Source organism: Musca autumnalis, unplaced genomic scaffold (genome assembly GCF_047663935.1).
Source record: "Musca autumnalis isolate F117 unplaced genomic scaffold, ASM4766393v1 scaffold_1, whole genome shotgun sequence".
In the NCBI taxonomy this organism is placed as follows: domain Eukaryota; kingdom Metazoa; phylum Arthropoda; class Insecta; order Diptera; family Muscidae; genus Musca; species Musca autumnalis.
Window position 1 is genome coordinate 153,586,465 of NW_027411644.1, and position 26,737 is coordinate 153,613,201.

Here is a 26,737-nt window from a genome sequence, read left to right on the forward strand (position 1 = left end):
AATCAGTTATTTAAGAATATATGGGAATATATCAACTACAAAATGTTCCAAAGATCTCAATAACCAACTTTTCCGATAATATAATCATCTTAGGAATGATTCCTTAAACCGTTTAGTCAGCGATCCTAACTAATTTGAGTTAGACCAACCAACATTAGGTTCAATCTATGATCATTATAATAAAACTCTAATCCTAGATTGAACTTATCAATGACCATACACATCCTCTTCCACATGGAATTTGCATAGATAATCTTATTTGAACACCTCTTACTGATACACACTAATTATTCCACAGAACATTTGTGCGAATCGTATAAACCGAACTAAGAAAAGATTCCCAATCCTCTCTAATTGTTGTTTTACTTTTCCAATTTGGAATATCGTGTTTTGCGATCTCGTTTTCCAGTTGTATAGTCAAACAGTTCGAGGTTCATACGACGACAATATTCACGTTAACGCATATCTAAGAACGAGGAAATAGTGGACTTCATGAGTCTGCAAGAAACGGCGGTGCAAGAAACCAAGCTCAACAACAACTGCGGCTTACAGCGTTGTGAAGGTTACAACGTACTAAGGAAGGATCGCACCAGAAGTGGAGGTGGCGATTAGCTTTCCTATTGCACCAGTTCACTGAGGTTCAGCCCGTGGACAAAAATCGAAAAAATATTGGCAACAAAATTGATTGCGATTGAAATAAATATTCTGTAAACACGTCAAATTTGTAATATTCGGTACAATTTTTTCCAAAATTAAAAAAATAAAAGTACAATTTCCAGGTTGGAAAATATGGGGGCTACACCTAACCGTAGATCTATATTCAATATTTTTGCAAGGAGCTTCTTTGTTCACTCAGAACTCAAAATGCAAAATTACAATTAAATCGGTTGGAAAATATATCTAAATTCGTCAAAATACAAAAATCGGGAGGTACTTTTATATGGGGGCTTTTATATGGGGACTATACCTAAATGTGGACCTACATCCATTAATTTTTTATATCTTTTTGCCTCGTTATAAACCTATTTTCGTGGCGGTAGTTCGATTAGAACTATTTTTGGCACTCCTTTCCATACAAGTAGGACCACTGTGCAGTCTGTTCAATGCAGACCTATCTCGCTTGAGCCTGTCTATAATGACCCATACATTGAATATATGTGCGTAGCAGTTAGGTGTGGAAATGCCGAGATAGAGTTGCTGAACGTATACATCCCACCGATAAATAGCTGTATTTCAGGTTAAGTGCTTAACATAAGCCAGCTTTTGGAAGGTAATAACCGCCTGGTCTTGGGGGACATTAATGTGCAACATGAAATGTGACAGTCGGTCTTCGGAAACAACCAGAGCGGTACAGCGCTGGCTGAGATTGACAGCTCTACGTGTTGCTCGGTCAGTAAGGACGCCCCTACCGGAATTAGAAGAGAGTGTCACAGTTCGCCAGACATAACCATCGCGTCACCTGGTCTGTCAAATGACGTCACCTGGCAACCCGTCATTTCCCTTGGATCAGACCATCTCCGCATAATTTTCTCCATTAGCAGACCACCCGATTTCATCACTTCTGAAGCCGCACATTCGTCAATCATGGGAACGCTGATTGGCCGACTTTCAGAGACTTCACTAATCACCGCTTCAGCGAACTGTCCAATCCTTCTGATGTTCGGGTAGCGGAAAGGACGTTTCGAGACATCAAGACCAAACTTCCCAGCAGAGACGACGGGATTAGCAAATTAGCGTGATGAGCTTCGCCGAGCCAATCCCAATGACCACAGAGTCAGGGGGCTGACACTGGAAGTTAACAGACTGGTCGGTGAACATAAGCGAAACAAATGGTTAAATTATCTGAAGAGTTGCAACCGGTATAAGCGAATTGTGGGCAACGGTTAAGTCACTCTCGAACCCTGGAAGGAGGGAAGATAAGACCTCAGTCACGTTTGGCGGCGCTACGTTCACTGACCCGAAGAGGTGCGCAAGTTATTTTAATCGACAGTTTGTCGAGCACCCCCTTAGTGACAAGGCAAAGAGAAGAGTACTACGTCGCATCAGATCTCTTCCTGCCGAGGATAAACCACCACGGTTTACATTGAATGATGTTGCGAATGTCGAGATTGGAGTATCTCACTAAAGTTCTCAACCTGTCGCTGTCGCTCTGGAACTGCGTAACCTCTACCTGTCCTGCATTCCGCCCCCTCCAGATGGCATCGATATCGTAACGTATTCGAATGATTGTACGATCTTGGCATCAGGTTCATTCCCTGATGACATCTGTGAGAAACTGAACTGCTCTTTAACCGATCTTACCAACTTTTTCCACGCGAGGAATATGCAGATATCCGCCACTAAATCTACGGCCAATCTGTTCACAACATGGACGGCGCACTATAGAAGAGAGTTGAATGTCGTGGTCGTTGGTAGCAGACCGCAAACTGCCCCAAAATTCTATTGGTCACATTCAACACTACGTTCACGTCGTCCGCGCGTGCCGCAGCTATCTGCGACAAACTGAAAAGTAGGAACAAGGTTCTCAAGTCCTTAGCCAGCAGCACTTGGGGTGCAGATAAGGAAACCTTGTTGACTACATATAGCGCGATAGGTCGGTCTGTGGTATGCTATGCGGCTTCCCGGAATTATGTGATACGCAATGGTGAAAGATTCAAAATTGTCAGAATGCCGCCCTGAGAACAACAACAGGGTGCCTCCTCATATCTTCAGTAGACCTTCTACATGAGGAAGAAAATATTCTTCAGTACAGCCACAGGGTACAGGGATGGCCCCGAAAACAGGCTATATATTTTATTGAAATCCAGAGGGGCAGGTTACCTCCCCTATGCGATATTTAAAAAACCTTTTATTTGCAAAAATTACGCATGTTTCGGTTTAAACATTTACGGATTAATCTAGTTACTCCTTTGGGGCCTAAAGACCCGACCACGTCTGTTTTTTTTTAAATGTGTTATACCTCCAATACTATTGAATCGATTTCCATCAAATTTGCAGCAAAAGTTCAATGTTTGTCGTTGTTATGTATATTTTATGAAGGAGGAGGGGTACCTTCCCCACGCCTTTCTTTTAAACGCTATATCTATAAGCCAAACTTATGATTATATCGGTTTCAGCATACATTTTGGGAGGCAATGGGGTTGTGTATACCCTAGGTACATATTTGGAGCCAAAATACCGGAAACTGAATGAAAACTGATGACAACGACCACTCTTTTCAATACTTTATTTTACCAAAACTACTGAACCTACAGTTTTCAGGAAATGTTCAGGAATGTTCTGTGGCCAAAATGCTATATATTTCGGGGACCTATGGTTTTATAATCGCTATATTTGCTATATTTATTTATGAGTGATTCGGCTTGCAAATTAAAAATATGTATTTACAAATTTCTATAAATGGTGAGGTTCTACGGTCCATCAACCATGAAAAACTGAAACATATAAGTCCCAATAAGCGGGAGAATTCTACCATTTTTTTTAACTTTTATAATTAGATCGCTTTAGGATAAAGGCATGGGACATGGAATGGGCGAAAAAATTTGACAAAGTCCGTAAGAGAAAAGAAAGGTCACAGACAAAATATGTTGATAAATTTAAAATTCTCCGCGGTTTGACAATGGACCGAAGAAGTGAGGTAGAAAATACATATTTTTTAATTGTCAACACAAAGTCCATTACAAGTTATCATTAAAACTAGTTACCACGGGCCAGCAACGCGAACCGGGGTCTCCTAGTCGTCAATAAAATTTCAAAAATCGTCAACATGTTCCAAAACTATGTTCGGTTACCGTGTTATGCGATTTTTGCAGATAGTTATGCCAATGAGACTTTCCTCATATGATATACAACTTACAGCAATAAATTTAACCAAATCTGACTTAAATACCACTACAAAAACGATTTCACAGGGAGAAGGTTTTACCTATGGTTATCGTGTTTACGGTAATGCTTTGCTCAAATATCGCTTGCTTGACAGTGTAACCGTCCATGTTTGTTAGTTATCCACGTACATTTTGGTTGTTGGACAGTCTTCCAATCAAAAAAAACATGTAATTTAACTGCATTTATTGCTTTATTTTTTAAAATTCGGTATTTTTGAAAATAAATTTATTTTTTTTTTTTACATACCACAAATCCGCCATTTCTAATTGTTTCTTATGTATTTTTCTTGATTTCTTCGCAAATGTCAGTTGGTATAACAGTACTAAAAGAAAGTCCATTGTTGTGCAGCACAAGTGGTGACACTCCACAAATTTGGCAATTACTGCGCAATGTGACGTTTCGCGTGACATTTATGAAGTCGCGACGATATCTATAAAAAGACATGCTACATTTATGAAGTCACGACGATGTCATTTGACGCATCATACTGCATTTATGAAGTCAGCCGAAATGACTAAACGCTAGAAGGACTAAAGGACATTAGAAGATTGTTATCCATTATCAATCCTATACGAAAATGTGAAAAGCTGATTTAATTCGAAAATTAAGCAAAAACCATCAAAATACCTTCAAAATGGAAGTACCGTTGTCAAAAAAAAAAAAATCCAGACATCTAAATACAACCAATCTGGATGGAAGTTGCTAGAAACGTTAAAAAACTAAAAAAAATCGAGCATGCACTATTCCGGTCAAAATATAGTTATCATGTTTATTTCATGCAATTTTCACTTAGGTCATTTTGGACCATAAAATCAAAACATCATCTTTCAATTTTGGACAAAAAAAAAATCGTCAAAATGACGATAAATCGTAAAATTCGGCCACATTTTTCTCCTGGTGTAAGTATTGCAGCTTTCCGATGTCCAACTTCAGTGTTGTGTCTGTTCGTAATTTTTGCTAGGTTTAATCTGGTACATACACAAAGGGAAAAAGGTCGATTCAAAATCAACACCGTATAGTGTCAAAATGAGCACAGGCGTGTTCATTGACACCATTTCATTGCCAAATTGAAAACGGCGTGCTCATTTCGACCACAAACGGTGTTGAACGGTGTCACTTTTTCTCTGGGTGTACCTTTGCTGCAATAAGGTAAACCGTGTGCCTTAACTAACTTTAACTTAAAGGTTCTTACACCTGGAAAATTATTGCGGATTTTGAAACTACAATGTTCATAGATGACAAATATCAAAAAACAAAATAAAAAACGCCTGAGGGATTTTCAAATAAATCGCGTCAAAATTAACATTTTAGGTTTTTTTAGGTTTTCACGATTTTGCTTGGAAACCGCAAGTCCCATCATAATGAGACTAAAGAAAATGTTGTAGCAGTGAAAACTCTCTACAAGATTTTTCTTAATGGTATTTTCGTAGGTTTTACCATTTTTGAGCTATAGAAGTTCAAATTGTGGCAATGCACTGCCTGTATCGCCACCTTATAAAACAATGTCATGTACGGTGCGTGCGACTTAACTAACTTTAAACGAAAACCGCTTACACCTGGGAAGTTCTTGCAGATTTTGAATCAGCAATGTTCATAGATGAGAAAAATTCAAAAACAAGAAAAATCACTGAAGGGATTTTAAATAAAGGTTTTCGCGATTTTGCTTGGAAGCGGCAAGTCCTATCGAACTGGGACTAAAGAAAATGTTGTAAAAGATTTTCACTTCAAAATTTTCTTTGGTCCCATTAATATAGGACTTGCGGTTTCTAAGCAAAATCGTGAAAACCTAAAAAAAATCTAAAAATGTGAACTTTGACGGCGATTTATTTGCAAATCCCTCCAGCAATTTTTTTTCTTCTTTTTGTTTTTTTATTTGTTTCATCTATGAACATTGTAGTTTTAGAATCCCCAAAAACTTCCCAGATGTAAGCACCTTTCATCTAAAGTTAGTTAAGGCGCACAGTGGGTGTAATCCCAACTGATGTTTTCTCCTCAGAAGGAAGGTGTGTCCAACACACTCACCTTTCTCATTTTCTGTGCTCTTATGAATGTTGAGATGCCTAAATCTGCCACTGCTAACTACCATGTTTTTGCCGATGCAGGATCTTTCAGCTTCGTTCCATTGTGAGATGTTTTCAATGTGGAGACTGAAGGTACCGACTGTTGAGCCAAATGTATTTTCTTTCCAATTTTGGCATTAAAATCGAATTGTGGTCTTTCATTCACTGGGGTGAAACTGAAGACCAGATCTTTTAACATCCGACTATCTACAAATCAGTGTCCACTTCAGATTAAAGAGGAACCAAAGATAAGTCCTGGGCTTTGCCATGTTAAAGCCTGTCAGGGCCATTGCTTGGTCACCCAACATATCTAGCTTAGTTTTTCTGGTACTAGTGCAAATTTTCATTTCTTCTTTTTCCGATGGGAGATATTTCAACTGACATATATAGATATTGCGCTGAACTAATACTAATGGTATAGTTGTATTTCCGTTAAACCAGAACTAATGGATTAAACATCGAACATAGATATTTATTAATATTAATAATTTCAATTTAATTAAAAAAGGAAGCAATTAAGAATGCATTGTGTTTCTGAATTACTATTTACTTTTAACTCAAAAGCAAAAAACAATAATTATTTAAAACAATTATTTTTATTTTCAGAGATGTTAAGCCGGATAACATTTTACTCGATGGTGCTGGTAAGTTTAAAATTTTTTAATTAAAATAACAACACCTGAACGTTATAAATGTTCATAACGTTGTAATATAAAGCTATGGAAGCTCCGTCCAAAATGTTGATGTACTGCACACACACTTGTATCCTTTACATCCTTATGAAACGATAAAGAATACATTTTACAACACTCCACAGTAGTGGCGTATTTAATTTGCTCTCAAAAATGCCTCCTGTGAATAATCTCATTAATATTACACTCGACGACATAGCCTTCAAAATCACCCGACATTTGTCAATATCAACATTCAACGAAGGATTTAATTTCTTCGAAACCAACACATACATATAAATAGTCTCTTAGTTTCCAATCGAGGTTGCATGCTGACATGCAAACTATGCGGAAACTACTTATGGTAATGCATACAAACGAGTACATACATATTTATTCATGAGTGTTTCCGGCATCCAAATGCGTTGCTCGCATAGCTCTTGTCAAATCTTGATAATGTAAAGAGTATATGGGACGTACGTAAGTTCTTAAGTGGGTATTATTATGTTTATGGATATAATTGATAATTGACAATCTTAATTTTTATAATGGAAAGGGACAATCAATGACAAACATTATTATGTCCACAAACTGAAATATTTAAATGTATTTCTATACAGCAACAACACACAGTGGTTCCAGCCATTGGCCAAAAATAAAAAAAAACTGAATGTAAAACTTTTGGTTCAACATCTGGCAACTCCGACAGCTATAACATGAAACTTTTTGAAAATATATTAGTCCCGGTCCACACTAGAGTGAATTTCATTAAAAAATTTCATGAAATTAGGTGTTCTTAAATCGAATTCCCCACTACAGCAATTTTATGATTTTACTTTACTATGGACGTCGATCTAGAGACGCATAATTTCATATCAAAATTTCAGTGAAATTACTGTAGTGTGGCCCGGGACTTAGTTATATACTCAGCCTTCGTTCCAGATATTAATCGGGTTCGAATATGGATTATATCCCACAAAAAAAAATTCGGATAAAGTGAAGTTTAAGAGCTCCTCTCGGATCGTTTTGAATTTTTCCAGTAAGGTTTCCTTGCGGCTCCCTTTACGACGGTACAATTGTTTTCTTGTGCAAGTTTATACTTCCTGAGATATTGGCCTAAAAGCTCAAGAAACCCTGACGGCACCTACCAAAATGCAGATACGCAAGATAATTTTCGCAGGGAGTTTCTGATTGGTTCAGACTTTGCACATCGTATTATTTCATCCAGTCATAATTCGGGTACCTCCCACACAAATTTCGGATATAGTGAAATTTAAGAGCTCCTCTCGCATCGTTTTGAATCTTTCCAGAGTAAGTCAATTTTTCCGGATTAAGTCAATACTTTCTAAAATAATGGCCCAAGAGCTCCAAAACTCTGTCTGCATATACAAAATGGCTATTGTGCAAGATAACTCTAAAACTTTTTCAAAAATTCCTTACAAACTTAGTTTAACGTAATTTAATATTTCAAGTCACAAACAAACAAGTTCGATGAAAAAACTAAGTTATTATTATATAATGCTCTTATACATAGCCACTACAATTATTTACCAATGATATATTGTTACAAAAAGAATACAGATTTCAAATCATTGCAAAGATCGCAAAACAAGGCTCTTAGACTAGTTTACAATCTTCCACAAAGATTTTCCACATCATTGCTATTCAAAAACGTATCTAAAACTATTTTACCAATACACGGACTTCACAAAATGCAACTACTAATGTATATGTATAAAGCTGTTAACAACATTGGTTACCACGTAATACCATTTTCTCAAAACCAAACAAATATCATCACTAGAAATAGTAACAATCTTCATATTAAAGGTGCAGATTAGAAACTACAAAACAGCGAATTGAATATATTGGTTGTTCGGAATATAATCGCCTTCCACAGAATATTAAAAATAGTCCAAGAATTTCACATTTTAAAAACCAAACAAAATTATATCTCTTAAATAATATCGAAATGCTTCTAATGTGATTAAGTATTTTCATGAATCAATTTTTTCACATTTGCTCAATTTTATTGTATACATATATACAAATTGAAAATGTTAGATTTAGTCTTGCCCCAATAATGTCCACGAGGCGCTGGGGCATTAATATATATATATATATATATATATATATATATATATATATATATATATATATATATATATATATATGAAATTTTATACCTTTGAAATAAATAATAATAATAAAAAAAAAAAAAAAGTCCTTCATGAAGAAGTTTGGTTACCAAAAATGTTTGGTATGTGTCAATGATTTGGTATAGCCTCACATTACGGTACATAAATACATATTTTAAAGCAAACTCGTGATACAAAATCAATATATTTTATATACGGCATAATTATTGTATTTGGGTTTTCTTTTTTTCGGTCAGTGGCTGAGGGTATATCTCCGTCAGCACAGCTGACTGATACTTTCTAACTTGTTTTTGTTTCATTCCAACGCGTTCATCTTAAGAATAACTCCCAAATTCGGAACATTTGACTAATATTTTTTATAGTGAGTACAACATACAATTTACGTGCAAGTAAATATATTCGAAATATGGCGAAACTTATACGTATTTCAAAATATTATGATGGATTTTGAAGGAGGAAGTAATAGCGTATTTTAAAAGAAACTAGTGTTTTAACCTGTTGTGGAATTCCAGTTGGCTGTATGTTTTCTTAGTATATTTTGTAATTCCAATTCGATCATATATATTAATTTGACCTAAGGTTTTGGTCATGATGACCACCTCGGGAATATTTTTCCAATGTAGGCCATGGGTTTAAGATTATTTTAGTTTTTCAAGGCTGATGGACCGTTAAACCTCACCATTTAGGGAAATTTGTAAATATATCGTTTTTCTTGATCGGGGGCGCCACCACGATTGTCTCGAAAATTAATTTGCAAGCCGATGCACTCATAAGATTAGAAAATATAGCGATTATAAAACTATAGGCCCCCGAAATTTGTCTACCAATATATAGCATTTTGGCCACGGAACATTCCTGAACATTTTCTGAAAACTGCATGAAATTGGGTTCAGTACACGGAGGAAAAAAAGCCTCTGTAACATATGTCCCAAACATATTTTGCAGCAAGCATATACTTGTTTGCAATCAGTTCCAAACATATCATATGTTTGGGTCCTGCAAACAAATATACTTTTGGGTGCAAACAAATTCAAACCCAAAAGCCACAAAAAAAAACAAACACATGCATCAGTGGGCGCTTACTTTAACTTTCAATGTAAAACACATTGAAATGTATGCTCACTTGCTCTCAGTAAGCGCTCACTGGCTATTTCTAACATATACACACATTTATAAATGGTGGTGGTTTATTGAACACAAAAGCAACAAGAGACACATAGGTACATAAAAAATTCCAACGAAATACATAACAGACTTTAATAAAAGAAAAACTGAATGAAATAATTTATAAAAAGTCACACTTTTAAAAAGAAAAAATAATATAGACACATCGTTGAACGCTTCTACTTAGTTGTGAAATAAAACACATTTTCCTCAAAGTTGAAATCATCAGCGGGAAATCGGCATCTGGAATCAAATGATTATATAATGTAAAAATAGGTGCATCCATATTTCAAATACACATATGTATGTATGTATATGAAAAATGTATTGATGTAATTTTCAATATAAAATGCGATTTATTCCTTGTCCAATAAAATATTTCCATTCACATTTTTGATTCAACTATAAAATGTCCAATTATAAAATGTATGTATTTAATTTACTAAAAAGCATCACTTCTTTAAGAAAACACAAAACACTGATTTATTCACTCACATTACCGTCTTTACTCAACGATTTTAGTTAGACAACTGAAAAAAAAAGAACAACGTAATTATTTTGTTTCTTTTCCTCTTCGCTTGCTACGTTGGTTAACAACAACAAAGCACGAAACACACGTGTTTGGCCAAAGCTTCTGAGTCTCCTATTACACCATACACACAGCTCTTTGTTATAAAACAGCATTCCGCATCCGCGAGATCCCTGTTGTTACTCTCTCCACCCACAAAAAATAAGACAAATAAAATTGAGATATGTTACAAAATGTTGCAAACATATATTTGTTTGGACACAAACAAATTATGTTTGGATCCAAACATATATTTGTTTGCAACCAGTCCCAAACAAATATTTGTTTGGATCCAAACATATTTCTAACATATATTTTTCTGCGTGTACAAGTTTTATAACAATAAGTACAAGAGTGAAGTTGAGAAAGTTAAGTGGAAGTCTTGAGTAAGTGTTAGTGAATCTATTGAGGGAGTTAATGAAGCAGCTATGTTTCGGAAGATACTATCTAAAGATCGTGGACTATCAGGGGTTCATATTCCCGGTTGCGCGGACTTTGATGGTGTCCTGCCTACAGCAAACCATAATCAAAGCGGTACTAAAGAGGATGAACAGCTGGTAGACAAACTTCGGATGCGTACATGCTCTGGAACTTGATGATTCACTCTTCAGTAGTGGACGATTTAAAGATGATCGGATGATTCGTTGTTTGGGTATGATCGGGAATTCTATGCTTCATTGTTCGGTTGAATGGATACCCAATGTTGGTGCTGTAGGTTTTCGGCTACTCGTCGATTTGATATTTCCTTTGCGTTTGTTCCGAGTAGCCGGGAAATTCAGTGTGTTGCGGTTGTTCCGCAACTCGGTGTTCGTGTTGCAGTTGTTCGGCCACTCGCGAATCGGTGTCCGTGTTGCGGTTGTCCGACCTATCGGCGCTTCTGTTATCGTTGTTCGATAGTGCTAATACGAGCTAAACTCTGAAACATTCTACAGTCCCTGGCATAATTATTTTGACAAGTTTGAAAAAATGATGTGTTTGGTCTTTTACCGGATTAATCTTTACAGAAATATGAAAAATATTTTGGAACATGCTTCACTATAGTACTTAAAATTAGTAATAAATTTTAGCAATTTAAATTAACAGTTGTTCTTTTGTATTGGAAATTATTTTTTACTGCATGGCATAAGTATTTTGACAAAACTGTTCTATTGGATTTAAGACCTCAACAATTAAAAATATCTTATTTATACGTTTGATTACACTGTGCAACATTTTCAAGGTAATTTTGTGCAAACAATTTCAAATGCAGTTTTTATGAAAGTTCAGACGCAATAGACAAAAACCCTCTTTGGGTTTTGTTTTGTTAGATCGGGTTCGGATTTTATGGCCTTACCTAAACATGGCTAAATATTGACTTTTTAAAGAAAATCGGAGCTATATCTTGGAAACCAATACGAATTTTTCCATGACATCCGCAGCAAACTTGTAGATAAGAACAAGAAGATGTATTTGGAAACATAATGAACTCGAATAACCTTAGTTATTGCCTTAAATTTTATAATATATCTAAAATTTCCGTGATTTGTATATATTTCGCAGCGTATCTCCAAAATCGTCAAATTTTTCTTAATGTTATCTTTGGGAAAAATATTCCCTGGAATGTAATACACAACTCTTCAGAACATATCATTGTTGTAAAATTCCTCTATCGCGTTGTTTCTATAATATTTATCAACGACAATTTGATAAATATATCAACAATACATTAAAATTTCAAATATGACAATAAACAGCCTGTGTGAATGTTGCTTGAAATATGTTTTGTAGAAAGTATGATATGAAATACGGCCTAAACAACATGAAATAAGCGTTTTACAGTTTCAGACTGTTTTGAAGAATTGCTGAGGACATTATTTGGAAAATTTTTGCGAAAGGCTACTTGGTTCTACTCTCAATAGTTTGGCAGTTACTGACCATAATTTCAGAAATTATGTAATCTTTCCCATATTTTATGAATTTTGATGCGCTATATGCGGTTTTTCGTAGTTCGTCCGTTTGACATATAAGTTCTACTACTTTAGGACTGCAATATTGCTGAACACCGCAAAGCAAAATTCTTATTAGTTTCTGAGATAAATTACGGATCAATGGAAAAAAGTGTAGTTTTAGCCCGGTATAGATGTGGCCATAAAATCCAAACCCGATCTAAAAACACGAAACCCAACTAGGGGTTTTGCAGTCTTAATATGTACTTTCAGAAAATGCCCACTAGAAGTTGTTTGCATTTTCAGTGTTGCACAGTGCTACTATCAGTTACGGTAAAACTAATATATTTCACATACATCTGTACCAAATTGGACCCATTTACGGATCGATATTTTATGGATATCGGGATATTCAAAAGATTTATCATTAAGGGGTTATTGCCACTTATTGAGCACGAAAAATTAAATTTTTTATGAATTTTTTACACGAAATCCAGGACCAGTATATTTTGTGTTCGGTTTGTAAATTCAGCATCTTGACCCAAATCCAAGCTTCGGTGAGATGCAATAGATGTCGGGAGTGGGTGATGCTAAGGGGTTGTTCTGGACTTGTCCATGCGAGGGACTACTACAGGGATTTTGTTGCTGCATGCTTCTTGAACTCAGCCCCCAGTGATTCGACGTCGTCTCATTACGCGACTCCCCCGTACAACGTACTGAGGAAAGATCAGACCAGAAGTGAAGGTGGGGGATTAGCTTTCCTATTGCTCCAATCCTTCTGAACTTTAAATAATCCATGGTCAAATACCAGAGGTATTCATTGCAAAAGAGGCTGAGCTATACCAATTTTAATATTTTGAAATATTTATTGTAATGAAAAAAATCTCTGCTTCTTTTAGGTGTAATCCAATAGTGTAACCTTCTAATCAAAGAAGACCATCAGAGCTTTATACCAGTAGCAAGTTAGTCGACCTTCTATATAACGAACTTCCCTGTAACGAATACTTCTCTATAACGACATACTTTTTAGAGTACAGATGGAAAGTCTCACACAAAATATTCTCTCTATAACTTAGTAATTTGTAGGTCCCCAATTGCTACGTTATAGAGAAGTTCTACTGTATGTAGTTTGTTGACTGTAGTCAAATATTAACGCGACAAGCTATCCGAATATTCCATTAACTTTATTATATTGAAACACTTAAAAAAACTCTTCAAAAACAATATTATATTCTAAAATTCAAAGATGTTTTTAATGAAATCGGCTGAAGGTTAAATGACAGCTTTAATAAATAAACTTTCCTAACAAAGTGCAGCCTATTAAGTAGACATTTTACAAAACTTTTTTCACATGTCTAAGGGAGATAATGACGGAAAATCTGCTGAATGCTTTTGACATGCCACGTGCTGCAGTTGTGTGGGTGTGTGAGCTGCGTGTAAATTTAAAATACTCGTTGTGCCGCAGTGCTTCCCCAGCAAACCAAAATCGGATGAAGCATCAGAGTTCGGACCGAATTCGGTCCGAAAGTCGGATGAAACGTCCGAGTTCGGATCCGAATTCGGTCCGAACTCTGACCGAAAGTCATATGGCGTGGTTGACGTGTTCTCTGACCGAAATTCGGATAGAAATCGGATGTTTTAGCCGACTTTCGGACCGAATTCGGTCCGAACTCTGATGAACTATCGTATTAATTTCTGATTTATTTACCGACTTTCGAACAGATATCGGTCCGAATTCGGAAGCAACATCTTATGAAATTCGAAAGTGTTAGCCGACTTTCGGACCGAATTTGGTCCGAAGTCAGATGAACTATCGTATGAACTTCTGATTTATTTACCAGCATTCGACCAGAATTTGTTTTTATTATTCAAAGATGTTGAAAATACACAGTTAGTTCATGAAATATCCAAATCCTATAAAAGTTTATCTACTATAAACATATTAAAGGTTTTAATATCATCTTATGCTGTGTTAAACTTGGTGGAAAAGCAAACTGTGGAGAACAACAAATTCGTCAACACGATCTGTGAAATATGTATGTAAAACAATTGTAATTAGTATATGAAAAAATGCATGTCTGCATGCATGCAAAAAATGTTGATACACATAAAAGTGTTAAGAAACTTAACTTTGGTCATATACTAATATAAAACATAACTTCATAAAAATAAAGAAATATATATGCAACCGATCACTATGAATAACATTTAAACACTATCATCCATCAACACGCATAACAAAAATAAACCTAATTTGTTCTCCGATACAGAAATTAAAACCCGAGCACTCAATTTTTTGTTCGTACTGCATCAACGTCGGCACATCAACAATTACACATGTACAATGTGCGAGCGAAACATGTACAATTCTTTTCTCTCTGCTTATTTACACTTAATTTTGTCAAAGCAGCACAAGGGAAAATAGAAAAATTCCCTTCAGAGAGGGAGAGAGAGGACGGGAAAAAGTTCGTCAGACTAGTCGGACAGAGTTCGGACCGAAGTCGGTCAGACGCGTCGGAAAAAACTTCCGACTTTGAGCAGACGCGTCGGACGTCCGACATTGTGTTTGCTGGGTCGTCACGTTAATCTGACTTGTGTGTGTTTACGTAAATCCAAAGAAAATGTTTAAGGGGCATGAAAGTTGCTTAAAAATCAACTTCATGCTATATGAGTTTAACGTTTTCGTAATTTTTAGAATCCAAAGCATGTAACCTGATTATAAAAAACTTTTCGGGGTTTCCACCTGCGGCTCTGGAGTTGCGTAATCGTAATTTAAGTTTGTTAAAATTTTAAATAGCATAAGTTTTCTTTTGTTATTGATTAGATTTAAGAGGATAAATTAAACACATTTGGAGGCTGTGAACAAAATTTACATGTAACTTTATAGTCCGATCAAAATGGAAATTCGTATAAGGGGGAATAGAAAAGAAATCCCCCAAAGATGAATTTTGGTGGTGGCGGGTTTGCCATTCGAAATAATGTCCAAAACGTCTCCATCGATCTCATGTGTGTAAAAGTGGTCATTCGGGGTCAAAGTTCATTCTTGGAGGACTAACTCAGTTTTCAATTTTTCTTAAAACCGTAAGACTTATCGAACATTGCCTAAAGTACAGGTTGTAGATCTAAAGTGGTTTAGAAGAATGATCTTAGGGATCTTTAAAAAGGAGTAACAGTTCCTGATATATCGCGATCTAAGGGTAAAATCACACATAATTACTTACTTTACATAGTTGGCCCTCTATAGAACATTATAATAGAAAAGGAGAAACGCCTTTCAGCAGAAAAAAGAGAAATGGAGAAAAATCGAGATGTGCAGGAGCCAGAATAAAATCCGAACATTTTACCAACGAGTTAAACATCAAACTGTAGGTGTATGCATCACCTTGTTAGCACCATCTGACACGAAGAATGAGTACTCGACGATTGGAATCTGAGCATCTCGTGTCCCGTCCACAAGAAAGGAAATAAGACTGTCTAATTATAGGGGCATAAGTCTGCTCCCTATTGCGTATCAGGAATATTGTGCGAACGATTAAGCCTATTGTCGACGAAATAACTGGGCCATATCAATGCGGCTTCAGATCTGGCAGATCCACCATCGAGCAGATATTTACCTAGAAAGACACAAGAAATGCAGATCGGCAGTTAGCATCTTTTTGTCGATTATAAAGCACCATTCTATGCTACATACGCTCAAAGGTATTCCAAGCCATGCCTGAATTTGGTATCAATCCCCGCAAAGATCGATCGACTTCGCAAGTTCACTCTAAGTGATATTCGGTCCTCAGTTAAAATGGAAAATAACTTCTCCGACCAGTTCAGTACCAAAAAGGTTTAAGACAAGGGGACAGTCTTTCGTGTGATGAAATATCAAAAATTCCCACAAAACTGAATTTTGCCATTAGAAGCAATGCATTAGAAGCAATGTCCTAAAATTCCCAGTCAACCCCATGTGTGCAAAAACAGTTTTTCGGGGACAAAGGTCAAAATTAATGGATTTTTTAGGTTTCCGGATTTCTTCTTGAAAACGGTAGGTCGAATCAAAAAGTGACTACAGCAATATTGTAGGACTATTTTTTATTGGTCGCTAACTTACCAAATAATATCGTTAATTATGGATAAGCATTTTAATTTTAGCAATTATTGTCGGTAACTCAAAAAATGAGTTAGAGAATCGCACTTAAGATGATGACGAGCGATTATGAACCCGGTATAAAGACATATAAATACGAGTCGCATGCCGGTACATGCAGAACTGGAAGGCCAAGACTTCGATGGAGTAAACAAATGGAAGACGAGATTGAAAAACGCGGTATTCCAGATTAGAGAAATAAAGCAATAAATTGAGAAGAATGGAAATCTTTTATTAGTTCGGCTTATAGGACAAATGTTCTGTAGAGAGCTAACTAAGTAAGTAAGTTTTATGTCCATTCATGTGGAGGGGACATAAGATGCCTACCTTTCAACCATCGGGTACGCGCTCCTCCTACCAGAAGGAGCTAAGCTGCTGATGCATACACCTTATTAGCGTGTAGCCTCCAGTCATGAACAGCTTGGTTGGTAAGTCATTGGCTCCTGCAACCTTATTACTCTTCAGCCGGTTTATTGTTGTCTTTAGTTCATCTATGTTTTGCAATATACATACATTCAATACCATCTTCTTGGATTGAATCTGTGGTACCTTCGAAGTTTTCGCCAGTATTGGATACCAACTGTTTATGTGTCACCAGAAAACCTTGTTCTTTTCTACAGCAGGATAAGACTGCAAAAAGCCATCAGTTTCATGTTTCACTCTTTGGCTCCTTTACATAACGATTTTTTCATCATACTGTTTTCAAATTTCTCACTTTTGCCCCAGATGCATCTATCATACCATTCCATCTATCTGAGGCGATGTTGAAACGCGAAAACATCCAAAGCGTTGGGCTCACACTGAATATCGATGGTAATGCTTAAGCAACTAGATGAACCCGGATTTGAGTATTTAACAAGTGTCCTGAACCTATCAATAGCCAACCATATTGTACCAGAAGCCTGGAAAGTTAGCTACTGACGCCTGGCAAGGATGCCAACAGTGGTGAGTCGTACAGGCCGATTTCACTCTAGTCGCCAGTAGCAAATATCCTGGAGGCGCTACTTCTCCACACGATGAGAAGCTGTTTTCAGTTGCTCAACATCAACACGGATTTCGGAAAATACATAGTACTACAACAGCATTAGACGCCATATCCACATATATCAGTGGAGGGCTGAACCAGAACAAGCCGTGCGGCCCCTCGATACAGTCAACCATACCAGGCTGTTTGAAGGTATAGAGAAGACTACTCTCCAGCCATGCTTGAAAAGTTGGGTGATCAACTCTATGTGCGGACGCCAGTCGTTTGTGGAATTCAGAGACAATAAGTCCAAACCCAGTAGTGTGAAACAGGGAGTCCCCCACGGAGGGGTGATATCTCTCGAACTGTTTAACCTCCACCTCTCTGAAATTCCACACCCTCCAAGCGGCATACAGATGATGTATGTGGATGATTGTACGATCTTGGCGTCGGGTCCTATCGTCGACGACATATGTGATAGGTTAATGGGTCTATCTTGTATTGCCACTAACTTTGAGTTGCGTTGTCAGTTGTCTGCGCGACTGAGACGAAATGTTGTACCATTAATGTCAACTCAACTGGGTGGTCGATAAACATGTTATTGATCAGTGTTTTTTCAAACATGTGACCTCTATTCGCAAAAAAAAAAAAAAAAAAAAAAAACATTTTAAAAATAATTGCGCTTTGGATAACTCTTTTGTGTATTCTGGACAATATTTTAATATTTTGGCTGAGTTTTCGAGCAAATTTGGAAAACAACCCAAGATTGGAATATAACCTGCCCATTGAATCTTCGGATCGTCACGTTTTATTTGCTGTCCCAAAAAATGATTCGGTGGAATTATTTTTTGATGATGAAGAAAATGTACAGGACATTGCATCTATTAGAAGAAATTTGAGGGACAAGTCGAATCCATTGGAATTGCCATCTGCACTGTAAGCTGATGATCATGTGGAAAGATCTGTATAATCAGTAAATTATTTCAGGTTTAAGGCGTATTTTCCATTGCCAAAGGATGCCGTAGTTTACGTTGTGGAAACGTTAAAGGATGACTTCAAAGTATGTTACAGATCAACAGCAATACCCCCACTTTTAAAAGTGTGCGCAGCGTTGAGATTCTTTGCGGACGGAAGTTTCCAAAAGTCCCATGGCAATGATTTCAACAATTGCATGGCTCAATCTACATTGTCGAGAGTATTGAAGGAAGTTGTCCCCTTGATAGAGGACAAATTGTGTGTTTCGAAGTTGACAGAGCAGGAAAAAAGGCAAAATAAAAACCATTTTTATTCAAAAACGAAATTCCCTGGTGCAGTTGGCTATATAGATGGAGCACATGTGCACATTATGGGGGTCCAATGGAGGATGTTCGTCATTTGTACTTAAACTGAACCTACTGTATTTGTCACCAAATTCATTTGCAAAAGATTTGCTGCTGTCCGCTCCAAAGGCGATAAATTCACTTATTGTGATGAACCACCACCAGTGTCGTTGAAGTTTATTTTATTTTGAGGCATTTTCTTTTTCAACTTTGCTTTAAAGTGAATCCAGACTCTGCCACTCTTCAGGTGTTCGTGTTGGAGGTTCATGGCTGTTTAAACTGCCCGAAATGGACCTCCACGCTTCATCCGCTGTGGCTTTGGTTTCACCAAAACTCCCGAACTCCTCGGGCTAAGTTTGGATTTTCACTCAGTTTATCAATTAATATTTCGAACTGCTGCTTTGTCGATATTTTCACCATATTTTGTGTATCAAAATTAATTAATGATGCAAAGAATCAATAATTGTTAACAAAATGTTTATTTTTCCTTCTATTTTACTTCTTGTTTCTTCGAAAATGTTCACTGCAACTGAAAATTGGTGGTTGCTGAAAAACAGCCGCTTCGTCAACTAAGATTCGCAACTTCAGTTGAGAGTTGCCATACGTGGATCAATTTTGACAACTGGCAACGCCACTCAACGATAATTGTTATCGATGATCGACCCCTAAATGTCTACATAGCTGACCTAGTGCAGTTTTTCCACTGTCAAGTCGCCACAATTTGGGGATGTTGTAGAAACGTATGTATGTATGGATGCTATTTGATAGAGACGTGTTAAGAACCCGACGTCTGACCCTACAGTGACTAATTAGAATGGTTGGCACGATAATTAGTGAAAGGAGTGTGTTTAGGTGAGGGTGGGGAAATCCATAGGCTTCGATAGTTCAACGATAGCTCAGGATACCGTTTGATGAGCAGTGGAGGGAGAAAATAACAAGAAAATAAAACACAGGCAGTATCAATTTAAATATTAAATAATATGCTGGTTTATTTGTGATGTAATCTGGGGTGGAGACAGAGGACGGTTAGTATTAACGCGTAGACGTTATATTAAAGCGCGACGAGTTAACTCTTCAAAGGTTGGTCGACAAGTGAACGCAGAGGTTCTTGCAATCGCATAGGATTGCAGTGATCGCAGAGAATTTGAGTCGATTTATACTACTACAATTACATATTCCAATAAGAGAAAACTCAACAACCACCACTCGTTGACGTCTGCGCTCCACGGTGTCAGCAGAGGGAACGTGCAGAGGAGATGTCTGATGATGTCGATCAGCATCCGTGATCGACTGAGCTCAGGAAACTGAGTTGGAACGTATCAAACTTATACAGAGCGCCTAAAATTTACACTAGAAACTTCCAAAATTTCGTTTGTCACCAACGAATGTGCAACATACTTTTAAAATTGGGAATCTGTTCATAGTATATTAGGTACACCACTCCCGTTACTTTTTATGGTCATATGCTGAGGGTATTTAGCAGCCGGCAAAGCTCACTGATTCCTTTTTTACTTTTTCCTTAATTTCTTTGCAATGTTTGTTTTCCAAAAAAACTTTTCTTTGAAAGATTAATGGATATTTAATAGACGTCGTGGTAAACGAGTTTACATTTACTCGAAACCTTAAAAATTGTAGATTCTTTTTTTCGAAATCTAGAATCATTAATTTTTTTTTCAAAATCAAAGGTCATATTGTTAATTTCATAATGGTATCGAATTCTAAGAAACATTCAATTAATATCATTTTCACCAACACTGACGTAAATAGATGTTAAATCTGTTAGTGTTTGTGTGTGTGCGTGTGTGTTTTTCTGTCATTATCATTTATAATCCTCATTTCATTTATAATCTTCATCTTCTAAGGAATCTTGCGGTTTACGTCAATATCTTGACCTGATACTAAATCACTTTAGTCCAGTGATGCCAATTTGTAATTAATGAATGACATAACAAACGTATGAATGAAGGAAGGTTCCGATGGTTGTGTGCATCATTACATGTAACTGTCCTCATAAATCACAAATCTAATTTTTTGTCCTACAAACGTACATATGACAACTATCCTCGAACATGAAAAACATGCAGTTATGTTCATGAAGGCCTTCACAAAACTACTACCATAAAATGACATATGATTTACACACATGCATACACATACATACATATGTGCGTGACTATGGGTAATAACACTTATAATAGTGTAGTTCGTTGGGTAATAGCTGTGTTCCAGAACCTGGAACATTATTAAGAGTACTAAAAAAAAATTGTGTTATAAAACGTTTATATATAACCGGATTTAACAAACCCACTGGGCTTTAAATGTCAATTCCATTGCTTATATTTCAAATAAATCCTCATAAAGAAGGTTATCCCTGCAAAAAGCTATAATATAAACAGGCTATTATATTCTCCTATCTTTATCAAGCTTAATTATGCCTAGCTTCACTGACGCACAGTGGATCCACTTGTGTATAGAAAGTGGCAAGATATATTTCCAGTATAAATGGCAAGCTAATACACTGGTTACGGCTTTGTGCTACTGCGAAGATTTTTTTAAGAAACCACGAATGTAGCACTCTCTCCTCCTTCTCCTCTGGAGCGGGTATACGGTATGAATTGTTTTATGCTGTTAATTCAAAATGTCATGAACAAAAGTTCCGATTATCTAATGAAGCAAAAATAGGCATGGGGAAACAAAACAACCTTCAAAACAACTCACGAATTTAGCGGTTTAAAAAGACCAACATTTTTGTCTGAAAATTGGTAAAAATTTTAATGTAGATATTATAGTGCTCTTCATGGAAGACACGTACCGCCCTCGTAAGAAGAATTCTTGTCCTTTACATCGATGCTAATTATGTTTATGTACGTGGTCAGATAACAGAGTTATACTCTAATAATCCATAGACACCATATTCTAGGGCAGCTTTACTCTGCGACCCACCATTTAATGTCTGACACTACATGGCAGCTCATATTGATACTGGATAATCTTGAACCTATGCTCTCCATTGGAAAATTATTCCCGAGGTGGGCAATGGTGGACTTAATGACTAAAACCTTAAGACAAATTTAAGTACATGATCGAATTGGCTTTGATCCATCTGTATATATATTGCCAGACCATCGAGACTAGAGTTACCTTCAGTCCAAAGGTCTCTGCTCAGAGAAATTTCGGAGATTGAGTCAAACCTGTAGGAAGTGGGCCTATAATATCTTATGCCATTCCGGTGGTTTGATTGAACTTGTGGTCTGAGCTCCTCCCAACTTTTCCTAATGAAGTTCTAGCAGGAGTAAAGTGCAATAAGACATTTCTTCGTCAACTTCTCAGTATTTCCGATATTTCCAGGACAAGCAATGGCCCAGTTTTGTACGGAAGAATTTAACTTCCGAAGAAAGTTCTAATGCAACTCGGTGCAACAGTGGTGGCTGGTATTGGATCATTTTGAGTTTTCTGGTGAATAGTACGAATTCCTAGTTTGTTTTGTTATTGTTTAAGATTCAATCTCATTTGATTGTTTAAGCTGGAGTATTCCCCAATGGCTTAACTTCATTATTACCCTCTGTTACAGAGAGTAATGTTTTTCAAAACGAACTGACAGTGTTGCAACATTTTTACTGATCGCTACCAATATCATGATTTCATCCCGGCGAAGGGAATTATCAATTGGCTTTTCAGTTTTTGAAATGATCATTTTTTAGTGAAAAACTGAACTCTTTAAGTATGAAGTATATTCATATGAATGAGAATGATACCCACTTTTCGGTTTCCCCAAAAAACCAAAAACAAAATATTTTGCAACTTGCCAGCACATATCAACTAAGAACTCATCAAATTCTGTGAGTTGAAAGAACGCCAACACAGTTGCCTGTGAATGATTGTTGTTAGAATATTTGTTAAAAATTCCCTTACCCGTGCCTTCCGCTGTTTTTTATTTGTTTTGTTATTGTTGAAGATTCAATCTCATTTGATTGCTTAAGCTAGAGTATACCCCCAATGGCCTAACTTCATTATTACCCTCTGTTACAGAGAGTAATGTTTTCAAAACGAACTGACAGTGTTGCAAAATTCCCTTTTCTCCGTGTTGACACCAAGGGTGTTATTTTGGGACCAGCTTGACAGTTCTACCTGAGCACCTTGCATAAGGTCAGACAGGGTTGTTAAAAATTCCTTTTAACGTACCCAATCTCTTTATGCAAAGCGGTTTCTACTGATTTGACATTGTTGTACGCTTGTTGATATTTACTGATATTTTTCGAATCTATTTGGGCTCTAATTTCAAGATCAAGTAACCTTTCCATCCGTTTTTAATAGAAAGGAAGAAAGACTGATTGATTGATTTGAGATGTATGCCACCTTTAACTCTTTCAATAGGCCTAAAAATCTCCGTCAGGATTTTTAACTCCCGCTTGCTGCATTCTGAAGCATTGCTGGTATTATACCATCCGGCTGTTATTCGTCCATAGAAGTCTTGGGAGTCTAATTAATTTCTCTATCAGCTGTTCTTCCTCTTCAGTGTGTTCTTCCTCTTCAGAGATTTTGGTTTTACGTAGGCATGGGCAAACGGGGATCGAAGGTATCCTCAATATATACTTGAATATCACTAATGAATTTTGTGGATCCTAAGATAGTATCTGGCGAAACCTGGTCACTTGATTAACTCCCTATGTTCTTAAATTATACCTACTTAAAAATAATGTTGAATATGGACTCACCTCAGACTTCTTTCCCAGTGGAAATGTTAAGCATCTGCCAATCTGCGTTGACGGTGAATATCGAACTATATCGTTTATAAAACGACATCAGCATAGCTAAACGTCTCGAGACATAAAAATTGCTTTTGACTAGTCTATGTCGTAAGAATGAGCGATGATGATACTGCTAAAAATTACGGGCCGCATGGCGATACACGCAGAACTAGGCGGCCAAGGCTTCGATGGAGTAAACAAGTGAAAACGAGGTCAAAAACGACGATATTCCAAATTGGGAGAACAACAAATAGAAAAGAGTGGACACATGTTCTTAGTTCGACATATAGGACAAATGGCCTGCGTAAATAATATTTTGAGATATTATTTTTCACTTGGTCCTTCCGTCGGTCTTCCCCTTCTGCTTATTTTTTTGTGTGGATAACAATCTTTATAGGGATAACAATCTTGGTGCGATTCGGCCACAATTTCCTTGGAATGTTGATTGGGAGAAATTGTAACCGATCAAAGGTTATGCACGTAGAAGACCCCTACGATTCGGAGGTCCCCTAATACCGGAGTGTCAGGTGAACTCGTGCCTATCGGCGTTCTAAGGTTTGAAATCCAAGAGATCATCGCAGTAAATACTTAGTTGCGAAGTCCTTGCCAAGGTGGACCTCTTCACCCCCATCTACTAAAAATCTTATGAATACTGAAAAACTGCCTAAACTAAGAAAAGATCTCCAATTCTCTCTATTTGCTGCTTCGCACTCTGGAATACCGCGCCTTTTAATCTCATCATCCACATGTTTGCGCCATCTATTCCTTGGCCTGCCAATTCTGCGTGCACCGCCAAGCGGTCCGTGTTTATACGCCTTTTTAGCGGGTTCATCATCGCTCATTCTTATGATATGGCCTAGCCAATGCAATCACTGCATCTCGATACGTTTAACAATATTGATGGCATTGTATAGCAGATACAGCTCGTGGTTCATGCGACGTCGATATTCACCGTCAACGCAGAATGGTCCGTAGATCTTTCGAAGAAATTTTCTCTCAAACACACCAAGCACTGCCATGTCTGCTTGCGCAAGTACCCAGGCTTCGGAGCCATACATCAGCACGGGTAATATCAGTGTTTTGTAGAGCGTTATTTTTGTTTGACGAGATGTTTGTTTTTGAACTGCTTACTTTAACTAAAGTAGCATCTGTTAACCAATACAATTCTTCTTTTTATTTCACAACTGATGTCGTTTGTTGTGTTTACGGAGGTGCCGAGGTAGACGAAGTCTTTTACTACCTCAATATTATAGGAACCAACTTCCATAGTCCGAGCTCAATGGACGCATTGCGCGTCGACACCATCAACTTGGTCTTTTCACCGTTTACCGCCAGACCTACTTTAGCAGATTCTCCTTCGACCTTCATAAAGGTATCAGTTACTTCTTTTACGGATCGGCCCATGATGTCTATATCATCAGCATAAGCAAGTAACATGTGACTATTGGTGTAGATTGTGCCACTTCTTTTGACGTTTGCCTCTCGTATAACCTTTTCCAACTGGATGTTGAAGAGATGACGCGAAAGGCTGTCTCCTTGTCTGAACCCTCTTTTGGTACCAAACTCTTCGGAGAGGTTCTTTCCTATTTTAACTGATGACCTCGTGTCAGTTAAAGTCCTCGTTCTTCCTGCCAGATGGTGCTAACTAGCTGATGAATACACCTTATCAGCGTGTCACCTCCGGTTTTGAACAGCTCGGCTGGTAAGCCATCGGCTCCTGCTGCCTTATTATTCTTCAGCCGATTTATTGCTGTCTTTTCCTCATCTTGGCTGGGCGGTATACATTCAATACCATCTTCTGGGATTGGGACTGTACCTGGGAACTGAACTATGAAGTAGTAAGGCTGTGCAAAGCCGACAATTGGTAGCCCATCTAGATCAAACAGTTATCCAGAGTCTCTGTCAGGGTAGCGGTGTTGCTGAACCCGAGAAGAGTTTATCAGAGAATGAACTAGAGACCACAGTAGTTCCAGTGACAGTAATCGTCGATAAACTGTTCTCGGCCCCAGTAGAAAACGTAGTCGGGACCGTCTAGTATCAAGTCAGGACCTTCTAGTATCCAGAAGGACTGTAATAGCCGATAGAACTAGCCTTCCGAGGCACAAATAAACTTCGGGCCAGTAAATATATAGATACCTCATAAGGAGGCCTGGATCCATAATTCCCACCTCTATACCCATGGAAACTGGAACAGGAGCAGACATCTGTAGCAATACCCTCAACTTACGACTCTAATATATTTAAGTTGAACGAAAATTCTAGTGTCTTCCAAGTCGAAATCTTTGCAATCAAAAAAGAAGCAGAACTGACAGACATAGTTGGACTGGTGACTATTTACGTCGATAGTTAAGCGGCCCTTAAATCACTCAAGTACTACTCAATAAAGTCTGCCGTAGTTTTGGATTACAAGAACGACTTGGATACATCGAAGGAAATGAAAATTGAGCCAGATTTCACACAACGAACCCATGCGGAAAGGTAATCTATTTTTATTTAAAAATTTTCAACACCCAATACTCCGATTGACGCGACTGTCAACTACGAAAGGTACGACTAACCTGACGTATGCGGAATGTCATCATTCATTCTCTCACGGTGTGTTAAACGTAGCTCCAAGGGAATTAGATTAGAATTAGGAATTAGATCCCGGTTTAAAAAATGGCTTATGTATCTGAACGTATCTTCTTATATATATCATGACGGTGTGCCTGAACCAACTTTAAATGAAAGGTGCTTACACCTGGGAAGTTTTGCGGATTCTGAAACTACAATGTCCATATATGAAAAAAACGGCAAGTCCTATCGAAATGGCACTAAATAAAATGTTGTAGCAGTGAAAATTCGCTACAAATCCTGAAAATCTACAAAAAACCTAATAATGTGAACTTTGACTGCGATTTATTTGAAAGTCCCTCCAGCCATTTTTTCTTGTTTTTGGATTTGTCTCATCTATGAACATTGCTGTTTCAAGATCCGCAAAAACTTCCCAGGTTTGGGCTGTTTTCATTTATAGTTTGTTAAGGACATGTTCTATAAGGAGGCTAGAACATGCCCTTAACTGCACAGACTGTAGCATTGTCCCAATTTGAACTTCTATATTTCAAAAATGGTAAAACCTACGAAAATATCATAGAGGTCAATC

General features: G+C 37.2%; 1 protein-coding gene across 2 annotated transcripts in view; it reads left to right on the plus strand.

The window, feature by feature from the left end:
• Positions 1-26,737, plus strand: part of LOC141388590 (serine/threonine-protein kinase 32A) — a 182,958-nt gene that overhangs the window by 118,404 nt on the left and 37,817 nt on the right. For both annotated transcript variants that reach the window (XM_073958535.1, XM_073958536.1), the window contains one exon: positions 6,552-6,589. In XM_073958535.1, the coding sequence (XP_073814636.1) occupies positions 6,552-6,589 (38 nt within the window). The remainder of the gene's footprint in view (positions 1-6,551; positions 6,590-26,737) is intronic.